Raw genomic sequence first — 18,644 nt, forward strand, 5'->3', positions numbered from 1 at the left:
CGACGTTCAGCTTGAAGCTCATTTTGTCGTAATATTCAAACAGTGATATAAAAGTGAGTATTGTTTTACGCCGCTTGCAGCACTATTTCTCAAACATCACAACTGGGGACACCGGAAATGAACACATTTGATCCGAATCTTCGGCGTCACTATCAGTGATGTCACTTTGAACATTCATTTCGTTTCGGAATACAAGGGGATATCAAAAGGTAGTGAGTCTAACTATAGTTTCGATGTCCAGTGTTAGTATAGTTTCCATTTTGTTGTGAAGGGGTCATCAGCAAAGCCGTATTCAAAGTTTCACCTATGTGGGTAATGTGGTTCACGAAATATGAGCCATCACAACACATTGAGGTATAATATTTGTAAACTAATTGCAGAAAATGAAAACGATATGTCATCTGGTACTTCTTGGATAATGGTATGTCCTCCGGTACTATATGGAATGTATACACAGCGGTATTGAATGTATTGCCGTCATAATCGATAGCCAAATATTTGGGTTGCTTGATTTAGGTTTAAACAGGGTCTGTTTTTTCTAAAGGACGCCCCCACTGCGATGTTTCACAAGCATTGGGTCCAGATATTCAGACTGGCACTTTTTAAAATATATTGGGAGCTGCCATGTCTGTGACTATTCAGTATTTAGCTTTAACCCTTGGCAACATGTATGAATAGTGAAAACATTAGACTCACCTATGTCCATTTGGTGAAGTCGTCTGGAAGGGGCTGGTAGTGTCTCCAAAACAAGCTCTTTCAATAAACATGAAGTGGGGAGTCACTTTAACAAGCGATTGTAGTTTCAAATTGCATTTCTATGAACTTCAATATATAAGTGTGATTTTACCGGACTTCTACCTGCCTCAAACACACAAGATGTGTCTTGCATATTTTGTTTCCTGAAGTTTGTGATTGCGTTGTAATACGCTGCAACAGTTCGTGGCATTTTAAAGACAAGCGGTATACGAGGCTTTTGAAATTCATTGTTGCCGCATTTGAGCGTTCAGATATAGTTCGTGACGTGAATTGTCAGCTTTGACGTCACCCATGCGATATTGACGGGTTTTTTATTATTTTTTCTTTATTATTATTATTTACTTTTTAAAATCAAGGCTCATATTAAACGGTATTCGTGATTCTGAATTGAAATCATGATTTTTTGGCCAGTTTTCTCCCATAAGATATTGTGGTAAATATGTACTTATATTTACCTACCACGATGTCAAGTCTTTCTCTGTTTATTGTTCGGATTCAGACCCTAGTTCATGAAGGTTAATGTTGTTATTCCCGAAATGTTGTCTGTAGAATTATCTTTACAATGAAAATATAATTTTACACAGGTAAATATTCATTATCAGTGTCCAGTGTATTTCTCAAATGGTCAGTTTCTTTGAATCGACTGGTTTCCACGTCTGCAGTGTGCTCTGTATCCTCCATACTGACTGTTGTGTCCAGTTGTGTCCCGCCAATAGCTCCAAAGAAGTACTGACCCGATGATCTGTGCTTTCTGTATTCAGTCAGTCATGCAAATACCATCGTGAAATTACAGTACGTGCTTTTGTAATGACTGTTTAGAATATATATGTTATTTTGTCTGCTTATACATATATTCAGCTTGTATGACCTGCCTCATCCAATGATATTCGAGTACAATTCGAGTCTTACGGCTGTAATGTTCTTTTTAGTAAGTACGGTTTTCAGGAGTGTCATATCCCGAGTTTTTCCCGATAGATCTATACCTGCCACTGTCATTTCAGAATTAAATTATCAAACGGTCTACAATAATATGGCTACTTTTTCAAAAGCAGTGTATACCTGTACATGTTCCCAGTTACCACTCACGGTTCACCAAGTTCAGCTTTACCGTATTCACTCCAATAGACGACACCAATACACAGGTACAGAGCTATGTGGTTTGCTTTGAAAGAAAGCCACCGTGGAGATTGGGAAACATCAATGTTGTAATACAAGGTACCTGTTCATGTTTCCCACTCCATGTTATGGTCTGATGAGTGAGTGAGTTTAGTTTTACGCAGCAGCATTCCAACTATAAAGCAGCGGTTTGTAAATAATCAAGTCTGGACCAGACAATCCAGTGATCAACAACATGAGCATCGGTCTGCTCATCGTGGAACCGATGTCATGTGTCAACCCAATCGCCTAAGTCGTCTCTGAAGACAACAATAGTCACCCTTTGTGGCAAGCATGGGTTGCTGAAGGCATATTCTACCCTGGGACCTTCACGTGTTGTTGATGGTCTATGCCTTTGGTCAGGTGATCCTACGATGTTTGTCGCGTTATTATATTGGAAATATCCACAATCCAAAATGTCCATGATTTCCTTTCCTCCATGTTTGCTGTTTGTATTTTTAACGCCACAATCAACAATGTTTCAGCTTTATAGCTGCAGTCTGTACATAATCGAGTCGGAACAATCCAGTGATCAACAGCATGACCGTCGATCTACACATTTAGGATACAATGTCACGTGTCACCCAAGTCAGCGAGCCTGGTCAGCCGATCCCGTTAGTCGCCTCTTACGACAAGCAAATGGGTGCTGAATACCAATTCTAACCCGAATCTTCACGGGTGCGTTGTGGTATACTATGCTGCCATTATAATGAACGGGTGTCTGGGTAGTATGGTACCATTATGTTGGCGACTAAGGTAGTTTTGAGCGTCAATAACAATGCAGATCGTGTCTCCAAGTGATAGATATGGGTATATATATCGGGTCACACGTGATCAGACTGCCAGGGCATTACAGAACGTGCAAGGCATGTCGATGTCGCGCATGTCAGGTAGATGAAGTGGCCCTCCCCGACGTTGCCATCTGCATCAGCGCAAGGTAGGTCAGCTTGTTGGTGGGGGTAGGTTGGTATCGAGTCTTTATTTGGAAATAGCTAGTTAAGGTGTCTTTGTTATATAATATTGTATAATATGGGTATAATGCTCACAGAAGCACAAAGTGCCAGATAACAATCCGATTTGAAAATGTGAAAACAACCAAACTCAATTACCATATGTACATCAGTTGCAAGCTGAGTACAATCCAAAGAAATATTTCCAGTGATTCAGGACATCCCTTCAATTGTTTGTTAAGTGTACTAAATCAAAGTACATAACGGATAACAACTTCTTGTTTATGGCAACGATTGATTTATCGGTGTATACTTTTGTTTCAAAATTGTGAACAACGATGTTCATATCAAGTGATCAACTCCGAAATGTCGCTCTTTGCAATAAACAAGAATTTATTATCCATATTGTCGTATGCTTCAATACTGACTCTCTGACTTCTGTAATGCTTATGAAACGTGTACAAGTTCGTTATTCGTTTTTACAATGCCGATGGGCGATCTGGCCGTAACTCCGATATACAGTAGTTGGCCATGAGTGAGTCATCATAAGTGGAATGTCCATAGATTTACACGTTAATTAATTGTTGCAAGAATAATTTTTAATAATTTAGTAGAATTCATTTTATTTTGATAATTTGGCAATCATCTTCAGCCTAGTGTACATATCTTTCCTTCCTCTTTAGGTATATTAGTTATCGAATGACACCTGATTAAGCACATATATAAATACATTTGTAATCTATACCATAGGCAGCTATGTTAAACTGATCGGTATATTCTAATATATGCTGTTTAAATGGCTGCAGTTTCCTTAAAAACGATCGAGAAATTAAATGGAAATTATGTGTATGTAGCTAAGATGATTTCACAGCTGGTAGAGATAACTGAGAGGAATTCGACCGAAATTGAATTTATGAAAACATGCAAGTCTGTGGAATTTCACTAATGATGACTCACTTACTGTATGTCCGATACATTCCGTGGACACGATGTGAGCAGCCCAATCTTGTTCGCCTTGATATGAGTGAAATATGTCTATGGTGTATAAGAGCATGTACATCGCCAGCTGCGATAGCCTGCAGTGCTCCAATATCCAAGGGATTAGTCCCCATCGACCCTGCTCTCTATGCCATTCCTTTCAGGGTTGGAGTGGGTAGTTCAGTGGCTCTTCTCGTCTAAGGGTTCGGTAGTGATAGTGAAGCCCATGTCTGGTGTCTTTGAAGTCTGCTATTTTGACGTCGACTCCTACTCACTCACTCACTCACTCACTCGCTCCTTGAACAGTGAAAGGATACACCTGCGATAAGTCTGACATACAGACACTGAAACAAATATAGCCAAGAAAGCCTATTCAAGCCTGTGGAATATATGGCACATTTAGATTTCCACAGTTTCAGTCAAAGGATCTATTTTCTTTTTATAATGAACTGTTTTTCTGTAAAACGTATATTTCAGAGACCAGTTGTTTGTCTAACCGGTGTCATATAGGGATGATCGTTGTTTGAGTGGCACCAACCTGACCTCGCCGACGTTATGAGTATCCGATCAAGTAAGCTGAAAGCCCACAACCTCCAAGACGATGTCGTTGTCACCGTCACCGAGGTAACAGACCCTAAGGTATGCTGACGATGTTGATGATAGTGATGATGCTGTCGTCGTCGTTGTTGTTGTTGATATCAATGATAATTCAGTCAAACTATGTTATTTTACATTAAACGACGTCCGCCCGTTGTCGTATTTTCACATTTTCCCTGAACTTCTGTAGTCATTGCAGGTCTGGTGTCTACAAAGCGCCGTAATATCGATGTAATATTTAAAACTGTCACTTTGCACCTTAAGACATTCCTAAGTATGAAATTTGTGAGTTTGGTGTGTTGTTAGTTGGTGCTTATATAAATATTAGCTCCCAGGATGTGGAATCGTTGTCCATCTCCAATTAACTATTCAAAATAAATGAAAGAACATCAGATCTTTCTTCATCAGTTCATTATTAACCCGTGTAGTCCCAACATAGATTGGGTCCATGTTTGGTGTCCCCCGCCGTGATATTGCTGGAATATTGCTAAAATTGGCGTAAAACTAAACTCACTTACTCACTCCTTCAACACAGAATGGAACAGCTGACCTAACGGTGTCGGAAGAGACGTATGTTGACGGATATGTTGACACCGTGCATGTGGACAAAGTTCACGCGGAGGTCAGCAAAGGTCATGTGGAAGTTGACACTAGCCATGCAAAGGCTGGACATGGTCACCTTGAAATTGCCAACAAGCACACTGAGGTCAGCGGAGGTCATAAAGAGGTCCACGAAAGAAGTGTAGAGATCACGGATGGTCACGCGGTGGAAATCGAGGCAGACACCGAGACGAACCTCAGGGTAGGTAACTCGTGATTGTTGATTGTGAAGGAAGAATGAACTTGGCACGTACTAACCCATTTGAGGACTCGAACCCGGACATAGGAAACCCTGTAGATTAAAAACAAATTACTGCATCACTTATGGTGCACGTTTTTCGTGATTTATTTTGCCTGAGTATGATGGATTGTCCTGAAAGTCAGATACACGCAGCAACCCATGCTTGCCATAAAAGGTGACTATGCTTGTCGTAAGAGGCGACTAACGGGATCGGGTGGTCAGACTAGCTGACTTGGTTGACACATGTCATCGGTTCCCAATTGCACAGATCGATGCTCATGTTGTTGATCACTGGATTGTCTGGTTCAGACTCGATTATTTACAGACCGTCGCCATATAGCTGGAATATTGCTAAGTGCGACTTAAAACTAAACTCACTCACTCACTCAGGTACACGCTACCCGTGAAGATCCGGGTTAGAACTGATTTCCACCAGCCCATGCTAGTGGAAAGAGGCGACTAACGGGATCGGGTGGTTAGGCTCGCTGGCATGGTTGACGCATGTCATCGTATCCCAGATGCATAGATCGATTTGCTGTTGATCATATATCTGCAATGCTGCGGCGATACACAACAAGCAAACAAAACAAACTAATCTGAATATGCTCTTCGTATCCATTGACCTTTCAAAAAACTAAAACAGAATCGGTTTTAGGGTTTATCCTTCCAAATCAAAGACTTTTCTTCATGTCTTATCACGATCACGTTGGCCAGTAGCAGACTGGTTACATGTCAGTACAGACTTCCGACACATTTTGCATTAAACTGATTTTTTGGAAGAGACCCCGATCTCTTATTGTTTACGTGGTTTCAATTTCGCAGAGTGATGGTAAGGTAGACACGGCAACGTCAGTGAAGATCAAGGAAACTGTGACGCCAACGGAAGTCAAGGATGTGGATCTCAGGAACAGGAAGGTTTGTCAATCTCTGTGAATCTCTGTCAATCTCTGAATGAACGTGTGTCTGCGCCACTTTGGCCTTTGTTTTATGACAAGGAGGACTAGCTAATTGTGGCAGGACACCGTCCATGTGCCATCAAGACATTTCACGATATCTTTTAGAAAATACACCAAGAAAATATTCACTGTTAAACGGTGATTGGACAGCAATAAAACTCATTTCACTGTACAAGCATTTCACATTTCAATCTATAAGATATAAATTGATGTGTATGTTTTGTTCCGAATCTACGAAACCCTACATGTGCCACATTTTTATTCATTCAGTTCTTGGTTTTTCTTCGTAATTTCGAACATATCCGTAATTTCTAGTTTCGACGAGTAATAACTTTGCTTTAGTCTCCTCTTTACTTCGAGGTTGTATGGTGTGTGTGTATGTGTGTCCGTGCGCGTGCGTGCGTTTCTGTCTGTGTTATTTCGATTGGTTGTTTTTCAGGGTGGAACAAAATCCGATGGATCTTATCACGAGGGTACAGTTACGAAGAAAGCGAGGGGCACTTGTTTCACCCGGGGTGTTCACCGTGTCCAGAAGAGGGTGTCGGCGTTCGTCTACAACCACGCTCGCGTCATCTCCCTCGCTTTCAAGATCTTCTTTCTCCTCTGTTACTACGCCGTGTTTGGTTACGCCATGTATTACAAGTTCGGTGATGAAGGGTCCATCCGGTTCCTTGTCATCACCATCATCCTCACCCTGTATGTCTTGAAAAGGTAGGATACAATCTGTGTGGGTGCCAGGCATCGTCTTATAACAGAACGATGATGGAATCAAAATTCAGGAGTTCGTTAGGGCTCTCATGTCTGCCCGTTTATTAGAACATCAGACGCGTGGTCAGCCATTATTTTTCTTGCAAGCCCGATAGGTAAGGACGCATTTTATTTCCACAGTATTGAGGGATTGCCCAACCTTGCAACAATCATGTATAAGTCCGGGATTTTCGTCACTGAACATGGTACGTGTTTTAATGGGCCCCGGTTTCTATTTTCTCTGGCCAGGGATGCGATTTCCAAAACAGGGGAGATAACGCGCGTCTTCAGTTGTCTAGTTTTGAAACATTTGTAATGAGTTCAGCACTCTCTCAGGATTACGTGGTTCTGATCTACAAGTAGGCCATGACAGCGGTGCATGAAAAATATTTATCCATTTGAGAATTTCGCTAAGATTAAACTTTACCCGACTGATTGCCACAAAAATATGGAATATCACTTGTGCTGCACGGGTAGTTGATTAATGGTATTAGAGAATCCTCTACCTTTGTTTTCTGAATCTTATGTGTACTGTTCCTTACTGAAGTGTCTTTTAGACTAACTGTCCTTCTAGATCCTGTTTCGGGAACCTTGAGTTCATTAATTCACGTTTACCGTCTACAATTATTGTTCGTTCAGTCGGGCTTTTGGTATAGGCACCCACCTGTTTCAGGATTGGTAAGATGGCAATCAAGAAGCGGTGGAGCTGTTGCTGCTGGCTGGTAGGATCGATCAAGTGTCTGCAGGCGACGGAGAAGACGTTCTGGAGGTTGTCAAAAGCGCTGAAGTAAGTCGTCACTGTAGTAGTTCTATGTCTGTGGTGATGGAGGCACTGACGCGATGGGTCATCAAGCTTTGGTTGATTTGTTGTTTAACTTAACTCTCAGCATTAGTCCAGCTCTAAGAGGTCGGCCTGTAAATGATCGAATCTGGACCATGAACACATGATCAACAGCATGAGCATCGATCTACGCAAATGACATTTGTCAACCAACTCAGCGAACCCGAGCACCCGATCCTGTTAGTCGACTCTTACGACAAGCATGGGCTCCTAAAGAGCAATTCTAACCCGTATGTTATTATGGGTTTAGCAACAGTATTCTTGCAATATCACGGCCCGGGGAGTCCAGAAATGGGTTTCACACATGTAACCTTGTGGGGAATCGAACACGTTACCCACTGGGCTACCCTTCGAACCCTTTACCCTCCGTCCCGGGGTTGCAGGATAGAAACATGATGGCGTCGGGTTTCAACAGTTAAAAGGGTTAAACGTTGGTGTATTTGTCTTCCAGTTGTCACCGCTCCGTACGGGTAACTGAAGTAACGCCTGTAGTGGATACGGCAGTGTTTATGAGAACCATCAAAGGTCCAGCTGTAGCCATTAATTAGCCATTAATTCTGTGTTTTCGTGAAACTTTAGGAGATTTGGGGAATGATGCTGACAAACTAAAGAATCGGACCAGGATTCGAACTAAACACAAGTATAGCTTAGTAACTAAGGGAGACAACTTTGCGAGCTAGTTGCCAAGCCTCAAACACCAAGTGGGGCGGTGGGGTAGCCTGCTGGTTAAAGCGTCCGCTCGTCACGTCGAAGGCCCGGGTTCGATTCCTAACATGGTTGCAATGTGTAAAACCCTTTTCTGGTGTCCCCTACCATGTTATTGCTGGAATATCGCTACAAGCGGCGTAAAATCATCCTCACTCAAACACCGAGTACAGTGTGCCCTGACTACGGGCCTGACTAGTGTACAGCCCCTTGAGATACTGACCACATTGTCCTCTGTCCAGATCAGTAATGTTGTTTCCGTGCAGGCTGAAGATCATCCTGTGCGTGATCATGATGATCTTCTTCCTCGTATACGTCATCGTTGTCATCGGACTCAACTCCCCTCAGAACCTTATCTCCGCTGCCGGCATGGTTTTCTTCATCGTCACCTTCTTCGCCTTCTCCTACGATCCTTCAGCGGTAGGTAGTGGCAGCCTTGTGACTGTGTAACGAAGACTCGATTTGTTGACGTGGTGATGTAAAGGGTAGTTGATGTTACTGATAGTCGATGTTACAGAGCGTACATGTAACGAAGTGTCGATTAACAGACGATGTTACAGAATGTAACAAAGTGCTGATGTAATGAATAGTCGATGATACAGAGTGTCAGTGTAATGAAGTGTCAATGTAACAGGTAGTCGATGTTGCAGAGTGTGACGTGTATTTGTGTTGCAGAGTGTATGTAACGAAGTGTGGATGTAACGAACAGTCGATGTAACGGATAGCTGACATTACTTGTTGTACACAGGTGTGATGTATGTTGTATACAGGTGTGATGTGTGATGCTATATTTCTATCCACAGGTAGCGTGGCGTCCAGTTGTCAGTGGTTTGTCCATGCAATTCGTCTTCGCTCTGATGTTGATGAGAAGTCAAACGGGTGCAATGGTCTTCCTGTACCTGGGCGACAGAATCACCGAGTTCTTGGGATATGCTGACTCAGGGGCCAAGTTCGTGTTCGGACCCAATTTTGCAGACCACTTCTTCGCCTTCAAGGTACGACTACAACAACTGTGTGTCCAGAGGGGGTGTTAATATAATGGTGTCCACTCGGTTCGAAACACCAGAAAGGTACACGGCGTGAAGCCTATTTCAGTTGCCTTGCTCCGTGATTTTGCTGGAATATGTTTTAAAGCGGCGTAAATCATATTCAAGCACTCATTATTTCTCCAGGTGTTGCCAGTGGTGATTTTCTTCAGCACGGTGGTGTCTATCCTGTACTACTGGGGGGTCATGCAGTTCGTAATCAAACACATCGGCCGCCTCCTCACCCTCATCATGAACACCAGCCCAGCAGAGAGCATTGTCGCTGTTGGGAACATCTTCGTGGGACAGGTAAGTTATAAATGCATACACCAAACAATGAGAATTACCCTGAAGGTTCTGAACGGTCCTGTCGTAAAAGGCGACTAAGGGGATCGGTGATCAGGCTCGCTGATTTGGTTGACGTCGTCGTATTCAATGTCGATCGATCCTTATGCTTTCTGCGTCGATGTTGATCACTTGATTGTCTGGTCCGGACTCGATTATTTACAGACCGCTGCCATAAAGCTGGTATATTGCTGAGGGGTAAACTACAAACAAACATAACGGAAAATACCCTTAAGTCCACTTGACACATTAGTGGTGGCTTTAACATTTAGTTGACGCCACCAGTGGAGACAATTATTCAAATGGGTGAGTGAGTGGATTTAGTTTTACGCCGCACTATATAGCTGACGCCACCAGTCAAGCCTTGGCCTTAAAGTTATTCAAATGGGTGAATGAGTGAATTTAGTTCTGCTCCGCACTCAGCAATATTCCACCTATATGTCGGCGATCTGAAACTAATCGAGTCTGGACCAGACAATCCAGTGATCAAGAACATCAGCATCGATCTGCGCAATTGGGAACCGATGAAATGTATCAACCAAGTCAGCGAGTCTGGCCACCCGTCAGTCGCCTCTTACGACAAGCATAGTCGGATTTTATGGCAGTCATGGGTTGAAGGCCTATTCTACCCCGGACCTTCACAGATCTATCAAATGGAATGTGAATCATTAAGTAAGGAGTATATTCTGTTATACTTAATATGCATAAATAACCATCATTGTATTGAAAACATGTAATAAACATGTACATTGTACTCATGGCCCCAAGCTGTTGGACTAAATCGTTGATGAGTTGACTTCCCAGCTTCCACTCCTGGCCTTTTAAAGGGTTTGTATGTTTCTCTTGATATTAAATGAATATATGTTCGTTCATACTGATACAACAGTACTATTCGAAATAATGACTGGCATTGCGGTTGTATGATTATAGGAGTATTTGAATATCATACTGAACAGTATACTAACAACTAGTCTTTGACATGAACATATTTTACTGAAAAAAGTTCATTTTCTAGACTTCTGTGGGTTTTCTTGGATATATTTGTTTCAGTGTCTGTACGACAGACTAACTGAACAGCAAAAGAAATGCATTTTTTTTTCAAAACTAGCGTTTCTTTAGCTGTTCAGTATATATACCATTCACAAATATTGTCCCTTGATTTTTTGGTTTTTCATTGACACAGACTGAAGCACCGCTGCTTGCCGGCCCGTATCTGCAGACCATGACGCGGTCACAGCTCCACACAGTGATGACGAGTGGATTCGCTACAGCTGCAGGACCCATCATGGCTGCATTTGCGCTCTACAAGGTCAGCGGGTTTTTTAGATGCCAAGTCGGTATCACTGAATCAGAAAACAACATTCATTTACATATTTTTTTCTTTATGGTCTCTGTTCAGTAGTTATTCATATTACTGCATGTGTGATTGTAACGAATATCGGATAGCGAATGTGCGTAACGGTGGTATGGAGCTGTGCCTTGTTTTGTTGTGGATGATTTGACCAGACGTGCATGTTGAAGGTGCCGGTACTGCACTTGTTGTCAGCGTCAGTGATGTCAGCGCCTGCCGCCATCGGCATGTCGAAGCTGTTCTACCCAGAAACTGAAGAGACCGCCGCAAGCTCTGACGAACACATCTACAAAGTCAAAAAGTGAGACGTCCATTTTTATCAGCCCATAATCTTGCATGATTAAAAAGTGTGTTATGTATTAAAAATTCGGAGAGAGTGATATATTTACAAAAATATCCACAAGCCAGTTGTGCCAGTGACTGTGGAGTTTACAGCCCCGACTGGATTCTTACAAGCCTCGGGCTAGCGGGCCGGTGGGTATTTCGCACACAGATTGAACAGCCACGACTGCCATTATGTTGTATTCCAGACGAGCCACCAACACGCTGGAGGCCGCTTCCAATGGCGCAATAGAAGCCGTCAGGATTGTCGCCAACATCGTAGGTCACCTCATCGCCTTTGTGTCTCTGTTGATGTTCATGAACGCCGCCTTCACGTTCCTGGGATACAGGGTGGGGCTTATCCCCCCAGAGTACCCGGAACTCACCTTCCAGGTAAGTGAGGGAGTTGCTTGTTGTGTGAGTCGAGTGGATTTGAGATTGATATCGTTTTGGGTTGGGTCTTTTTCCAGAGGAAATTTATTTATCGTCTTAAACTGGATTCCACGCGACCTTAGCTCTCACGAAATGGTCCACAGCGACAATGGTGCATCGCCTTACTTTGCAGACTATTGTGACGTCATCGGTTTTCATGTGTATATAGAAAGTTACCGATTTAGAAATGCGAGTTACTTTCCTTGAACAAACAGTTAATTCGATATTTCTTGAGCCCAGACAACCCAGTGGTAAAGGCATGAGCGTACCTGTAGTTATGTTAAGAAGTAATGGAAGCCTCTTCATAAACATGTTCGCTCCGGTTCAAGTCAAGCATTGTACAATATCGAATATCTTTCCGCTATTGTGACATTGCAGAAGAAACAAAAGACGAATGTTTAACATTACATTAATATGGTAAATGGAACCCGGTTTGGGCGTAACGAGCGATCGCTTTAACCACGCGAGACGCGATTTCCTAAAATTCTGAATCTCCTAATCAGGAGAGTGACCGGGTTCTCCACCAGGAACACAGCCCTTCTGACAATCTGGGTAATGGAGAAGGCTGCAGTGTTGGGGAGCCTTCATATTCTCCGAAAATTTCTTGGTGGGTTCGACTAGGCTGTGTTTCCTGGGAGACGTCCCATTCGCTGTCTGGGCTGCGTGTAGAGGGGGCGAGGGCCCTGGGCTGATGATGAGCCTTACCGGCCTGACTGTGTCAGGATCACCCGAACCCTCTCTGCTGCATATCTGTCTCAATCTGTAAAACATATTAATAATGATAGTCCACTTTTATAGCGCTATTTCTGGACGAATGTCTCGCTCAAAGCGTTAGTATCATTACCAGGGATACTCGAACTAATGGTATTGTGAGTAATTTTTCAACAAACTCACTTGCCTAAGGTGAGACCACATGTATCGCATGTTAGATGGAATATTTGGGGTTTTTTTCCATCAAGATATTTATCAGAGACACTTTAGTCTGATGTTTTATGCTGATGAGACTATGACCCATGAAGGCCCGGGTTAGAATATTGACCTTCAGCAACCCATGTCGGCAAGCTAACGTGATCGAGTGGTAAGTCTTGGTGACTTGGTTGACACGTGTCATCGGTTTCCATTTGCGCAGATCGATGCTCATGCTGTTGATCACTGGATTGTTTTGTCCAGACTCCATTATTTACAGACTACCGCCATATAGCTGGAATATTGCTGAGTGCGGCGTAAAAGTAAACTCACTCAATCACTCACTAACGTTATCGTGTCTCTTCCACGCAGTTGGTCTACTCGTACATCTTCTGGCCGGTAGCCTTCATGATGGGTATCAGCTCCCAGGACTGCGGCCGGGTGGCCGAGCTCATCGGAACCAAGATGGTCATCAACGAATTCGCCGCCTATGCCGACCTCTCAACCTACATCCTGAACAAGAACGACATGTTCAACTATCTGGATGCCCGTAATGTCACCATGGAAACTGGTTACTTGAGCCACTGGCAGTACAGCGGAAACGACATCCTCCTCCACGACACTCAACAGACGCTGAAGGGCGGCATCATCACGGTAACGGGGATAGGGCACAAAATGTGACCGCCATTACATTGAAATCTATGTTAGCGCATTGGTGCCATGAGTAGTTGTTTGTTTGTTTGTTTGTTTGTTTGTTTGTTTAGGTTTACACCGCACTCCTCAGTAGTCCAGCTATGTAGCGGTCGTCTGTAAATAATTGGTTTTGGATCAGACAATCCAGTGATCAACAACATCACCATCGATCTGCTCAAAGTAGGACATGTGTCAGCCATGTCAGCTAGCTTGACCACCCGATCCCGTTAGTCGCCTCTTACGACAAGCATGGGTTAATGAAGATCAATATTCTAACCGGGATCTTCATGGGTACACCATGGTCGAACCTTCGAGCATTAGTATAGTGCTAACAGACCTAGGAACCCAGTTATTCTTTTCTTGCTTGCCGAAAACCACGTAACTCGGTCCAGTCAGACTTTGATGAGTTCACGTTAGTATATAGCTACATGGGTTATTTGACAATTAGTCGTGCAAAATAATTATTAAATTATTATAATTATTATATAGTGTTACGGTTAAGAATTTACCGTGACAAACGATGAAAGAAATCCCCTTGTGAACCAGCAAAACAGAACAAAGACAGGTCATAAACGTTCAAATTATATATTATTATGCAACGATAGCAAGGTATACAAGGTCACAAGTCAATTTCACAATACTGATAACAAATTCAATACAGGTGAGACAAAATCTAAGGCAATGGATCACAAGATATATAGTACAGCAAACTCACCAAAGTCTTAGTGCGAGAGAGAATCAACTATTCAGAATGTAAACACAGCGATCGGTCTGACAGCGGATGATGTAGGTCAGGCGTTGATGATTGTTGGCAATGTAACTCCAGTTAATATGAATGAGTGTCCCCCGCAACACGGCAACAGCCTTCACACACACACACACACACACACACACACACACACACACACACACACACACACACACACACACCGACACCGAAACATCTTGCATCCAATGCCTAGTTACAAAACACCTCGGAAATATCATCGATATTTCATTCCCCTTAGGATTAACGTAGCACAGATTCTGTCTCGCTGATGTGAACAATTTGATTGGACAGCTATATTTAAGGTCGTGACATTCAAATCCGACAAAGATCGAAGGGATGCATGACAACGAATGGGCTCCAGCTTTTACCACAAATTCGAGATGAAATACCCAGCATTAGCGAGGATGAATCTGTAAAACAGGCTTCAGAACTAATGGTAACAGAAATGACAGTAGCAGTCTGTATTTCATTCGCAGGACCGGTCGACTGTGATCGCCACTTACGCTCTGTGCGGCTTCTCCAACGCCAGCGCCATGGGGATTATGCTGGGAACTTTGGTTGCCGTCCTACCCAAGCGGAAGGCGGACCTCTCCCGAGTAGTGTTCAGAGCTATGATCGCGGGGAATGTCGCGAGCTTCATGACGGCGTGCATGGCGGGTGAGACGTTACATCCTCTGGTTATACATGACAGTCAGGGGTTCTGTATATTACTGGGTTTGTCTTGTAAATTTCTTTGTTTATAGCCGGCAGTATTCCAATATACTCGATCAGACAATGAAGTGATCAAGATGGTGAGCAACGGTCACGCCGTACGAGAACGCGTTGTAGACAACGTCGCTGACACTGTCCACTCACTTATAACTGACTTACTTTTTGAAACTAATACTGGCGTAAATTTTATGCATCAGATGTACGACATTAAATACACTGCTTCAAAGTATTCTTTAAACCCTGCATAGCATTCTGAAGCAAAAGAAGTACACTGACGAGCAAAAGAAAGTGTACACCTGTGACTAATATGAAATAAACAGGAAGTGATTTTCAGGTAGGGATGATACTACGGGTATGATCGTCGTTTTGATTATTGTAAACTATTTTATCAATTGATGTTTTCTGGGGGTGGGTTGTTTTTGTTTTGTTGGTTTTTTGGGTTGTTTTTTTTTTCTTTTCTTTTTTTCTTTTCTTTTTTTTTTTTTTTTTTTTTTGGCTTTTATTTGTTTTGTTTGGTTTGGGGTTTTTTTTTACGATTTTTCAACTTATTTTGTTTTTGCTTTTCTCTGCCTAGCACGTCTGAATAAGTATTGGAATATTTCGATCACATCCAGCAATATATTGTATACTTTTTCGCCCATCATATTATTACTTTTGTTCTCTTGTAGGTCTTCTGTACGGCGGTTAGTGACGACCGCCATTGACTCGCCAACCACGTGACCAGATTACGTGCGTTATATGATGACGTCATCATGGCCTTCAAACATCAACAATGAGACAGCAGCAGCCGACAGCTATCAGTACACACACAAACATGAAGACAAAACTAAATTAAAACAAAATACACTGCTGTTGTTGCGCCTTCGTACTGGGGTTCTCCACCAAACTTCAAAAATTGTCTTTTGATTTTCGTTTATCTGTCTTGATACTGAAAATGTGGCCCATTCGTCACTGTTTGCGTCTTTCCGTGAATGTACTTTCATCGGGTATTTCCGGAATGGTGCGGGCCGTCACGAATGCCAGATCACATCGTTTCTGCGTTAAAATGTCATATTTATTGTACAAATTGCATCACAATTACTTTGTCCAGTATTTCAAGTTTAGCATTAAAGCTATATTATGAAGGAACTTGGTTGTGAATATATGTCGGGAGAAGAACGGCGCTGGTCCATAGGGCTCAACTCCCTTGTGTGAGTGAGTCAGTGAGTTTAGTTGTACACAACTAAACAGTATTCGAGCGATATGGCGGCGGTCTGTAAATAATCGCGTCTGGACCAGACAATCCATTGATCAACCGCATGGGCATCGATCTGCGCAGTTGGGAACCGATGGCATGTGTCATCAAATTGGCAAGCATGGTACTACCCATGTACCACTACTACTCCCCATGATGATCCGGGTTAGAACTGGTCTTCAGCAACCCATGCTGTCTCAATTAATGCGTGCCATCGTATCCCAAATGCGTAAATCGATGTCCGTGCTGGTGATCACAGAATTGTCTGGTCCAAACTCGAACAACAAACGTAAAGTGCAATGTACTGCTACTACTACTATTGCCTGCTGCTGCTACTACTACTACTTCTATTACGACTACTGCTACTACTACTACTTCTGCTGCTGCTATTACTACTACTGCTGCTGCTGCTACTACTTCTATTACGACTACTGCTACTACTGTTGCTTCTGCTGCTGCTATTACTACTACTACTGCTGCTGCTGCTACTACTACTACTACTACTACTACTACTACTGTTGCTGCTGCTGTGTGGCTATAGTTCACTATGCATCTAACTCAGAACCCAGAGGACTGACGGACCAAACACTATTCATGCACTTCGTGAAATCTGAAAATAAAGTTCCTACGGCGATAGGTAGTGTTTAAGCTTATGGCGCCCCCGAAAACTACCACTGAAACTTGTGTAGGATGCACCCCGGTGCAATAACGACAGTTGGTTTGGACCATGATGCCCATATGACAAGCAACTATAACAAATATAATGATAATAATACGACTCACCTGTCAGAAGATACGCGGTCACTGTGATTTCAATCAACTCGAAACTCCCAGAATACTGTGTGTGAGTGAGTGAGTGTGTGAATTAGGTTTAACGCCACACAGAAGAGCACTTCAATTGCAAATACCGGGTGACCACTTGGTGTGGGAGAAAGGTCTAGTAATAGTCTCGGACTGTGGTGAGTATGGTACAGACAAACCAGGAAACATGAAGCGGGATTCAAACCGTTGATCATACGTTTCATACGTTTCCGGTGACCAAGAACCAGCTCTACACTCTCCAGTAAACAAACCAAGCAGCCTTGGAAGAGTCTCAACAATGAATGAACTCATCCTTCCGGGTACCCATTCGGAATGAGCCAAAACACGTTTCTAACAAAGAAACCTGTCTGGGTGGACAATACATATACAATGTTGCATTGTTTGTTGAAACCGAAGTCCAAAGCATGGCGAGTACAGTCGCCCAACCACCTCTACTACTTTAACCCCCTGGATGCCGAGTTTTTTTCAGGCGCACATTTTCGTAAGGTTTGACAAGTGAACGTTGTGCGAGATTTCCGCTCTTGTGGTACTGGATCTGCGTACGGCTATAAAATTGCACAGAAATGTAGAATATTTAATTTCCTATCCGTTAGTGTAAATATAACTCCGGCTACCTCAGCCGTTTGAGAAATAGACACTGCTAAAAGTTGTCCAAAACTTGTGTGCGTGTTGAAAAACAGTAAATTTCTCCGTTTTTTATCGTGCACCAATAAAAGCACTCTGCTACGATTTTTTTAATTTGGCATCTTTACGGAAAGCGTGAGCGAAGAAAATACAGGTTGATATCTGAACGACATAAGTGTATATGAAATGGATGTATGTGCTAATGCATAACGTCATACTCACAAAATCAAAAATGACCTGCAATAAATGTCAAAATTAGATTTTCTTCTATGACGTCAAACGTCGACAGAGAGGTCATGCACGTATAAAGATGAGGGGGCATAACTCAGGTATGGTTTACATTAGGTCAATGTAACTCAGATCACATGGAGAGAATTTGCTGTGGATACGGACAGTATATTTCCGTTATGTTTTGTTCACAGTGAACCAAACTATTCCAATACAAAGTTCCCCAATGTGAGAGGATACCATTTGGTAGTTTCACAATTTGTAAGAAAAGATGCCAGTGTACTACATGAAAAAGCAGGTAATAGCGATTTGGATGTCCCTATTCGATACTTATTTTAGTTCTTAGATTCCCATATTCTAGTGTTGGTTTAGATGTATTTTTATTAATTTTGCATCATTATTAACGGAGTAACAGCCACATTTTCAAATGTAATGAAATAACTGAAAATAATGCGACATTTTAGTTGACGTCACGGCATGTTTTGTGCATTTTGTGACGTTGGAAAAAGACGACTCTGGCTGCTGATTAGTATATCTCTAACCTATTTCCACTCAATGTGTAAAAGATCTCGGCTTCTGTGTCAGAATTCAACACTTTTTAGCCAAAATATAAAATGAATGGTTTTATCACTGAAATAGGGTCCTGAATATATCAAC

The 18,644-nt window shown here is 42.5% G+C and overlaps 1 protein-coding gene across 3 annotated transcripts; it reads left to right on the forward strand.

The window, feature by feature from the left end:
- Positions 1-2,806: 2,806 nt before the first annotated feature.
- Positions 2,807-16,203, forward strand: LOC137256047 (uncharacterized transporter HI_0519-like). 3 transcript variants are annotated; one of them, XM_067793722.1, is made up of 15 exons: positions 2,807-2,848; positions 4,317-4,478; positions 4,972-5,238; positions 6,100-6,192; positions 6,673-6,944; positions 7,654-7,767; positions 8,793-8,946; positions 9,330-9,521; positions 9,699-9,860; positions 11,080-11,205; positions 11,418-11,548; positions 11,778-11,961; positions 13,279-13,560; positions 14,845-15,025; positions 15,748-16,203. In XM_067793722.1, the coding sequence occupies exons 2-15, from the start codon at positions 4,395-4,397 to the stop codon at positions 15,765-15,767; spliced, it is 2,262 nt and encodes a 753-aa protein (XP_067649823.1). In that variant the 5' UTR covers positions 2,807-2,848; positions 4,317-4,394; the 3' UTR covers positions 15,768-16,203. The 3 variants fall into 3 exon arrangements, with proteins under 3 accessions (XP_067649823.1, XP_067649825.1, XP_067649824.1); XM_067793724.1 differs by having other exon boundaries at positions 4,317-4,463; XM_067793723.1 differs by lacking the exon at positions 2,807-2,848 and adding an exon at positions 2,858-2,870.
- Positions 16,204-18,644: the final 2,441 nt, after the last annotated feature.

Source organism: Haliotis asinina, chromosome 11, assembly GCF_037392515.1.
Source record: "Haliotis asinina isolate JCU_RB_2024 chromosome 11, JCU_Hal_asi_v2, whole genome shotgun sequence".
Lineage (NCBI taxonomy): Eukaryota > Metazoa > Mollusca > Gastropoda > Lepetellida > Haliotidae > Haliotis > Haliotis asinina.

Bases quoted from the DNA above. Each gene is read 5' to 3' on its own strand.
- LOC137256047 (XM_067793722.1), top strand. From the start codon at position 4,395: ATGAGTATCCGATCAAGTAAGCTGAAAGCCCACAACCTCCAAGACGAT. The intron at 11,962-13,278 runs GTAAGTGAGGGA...TCTTCCACGCAG, and splicing joins ACCCGGAACTCACCTTCCAG to TTGGTCTACTCGTACATCTT. The intron at 15,026-15,747 runs GTGAGACGTTAC...GTTCTCTTGTAG, and splicing joins CATGACGGCGTGCATGGCGG to GTCTTCTGTACGGCGGTTAG.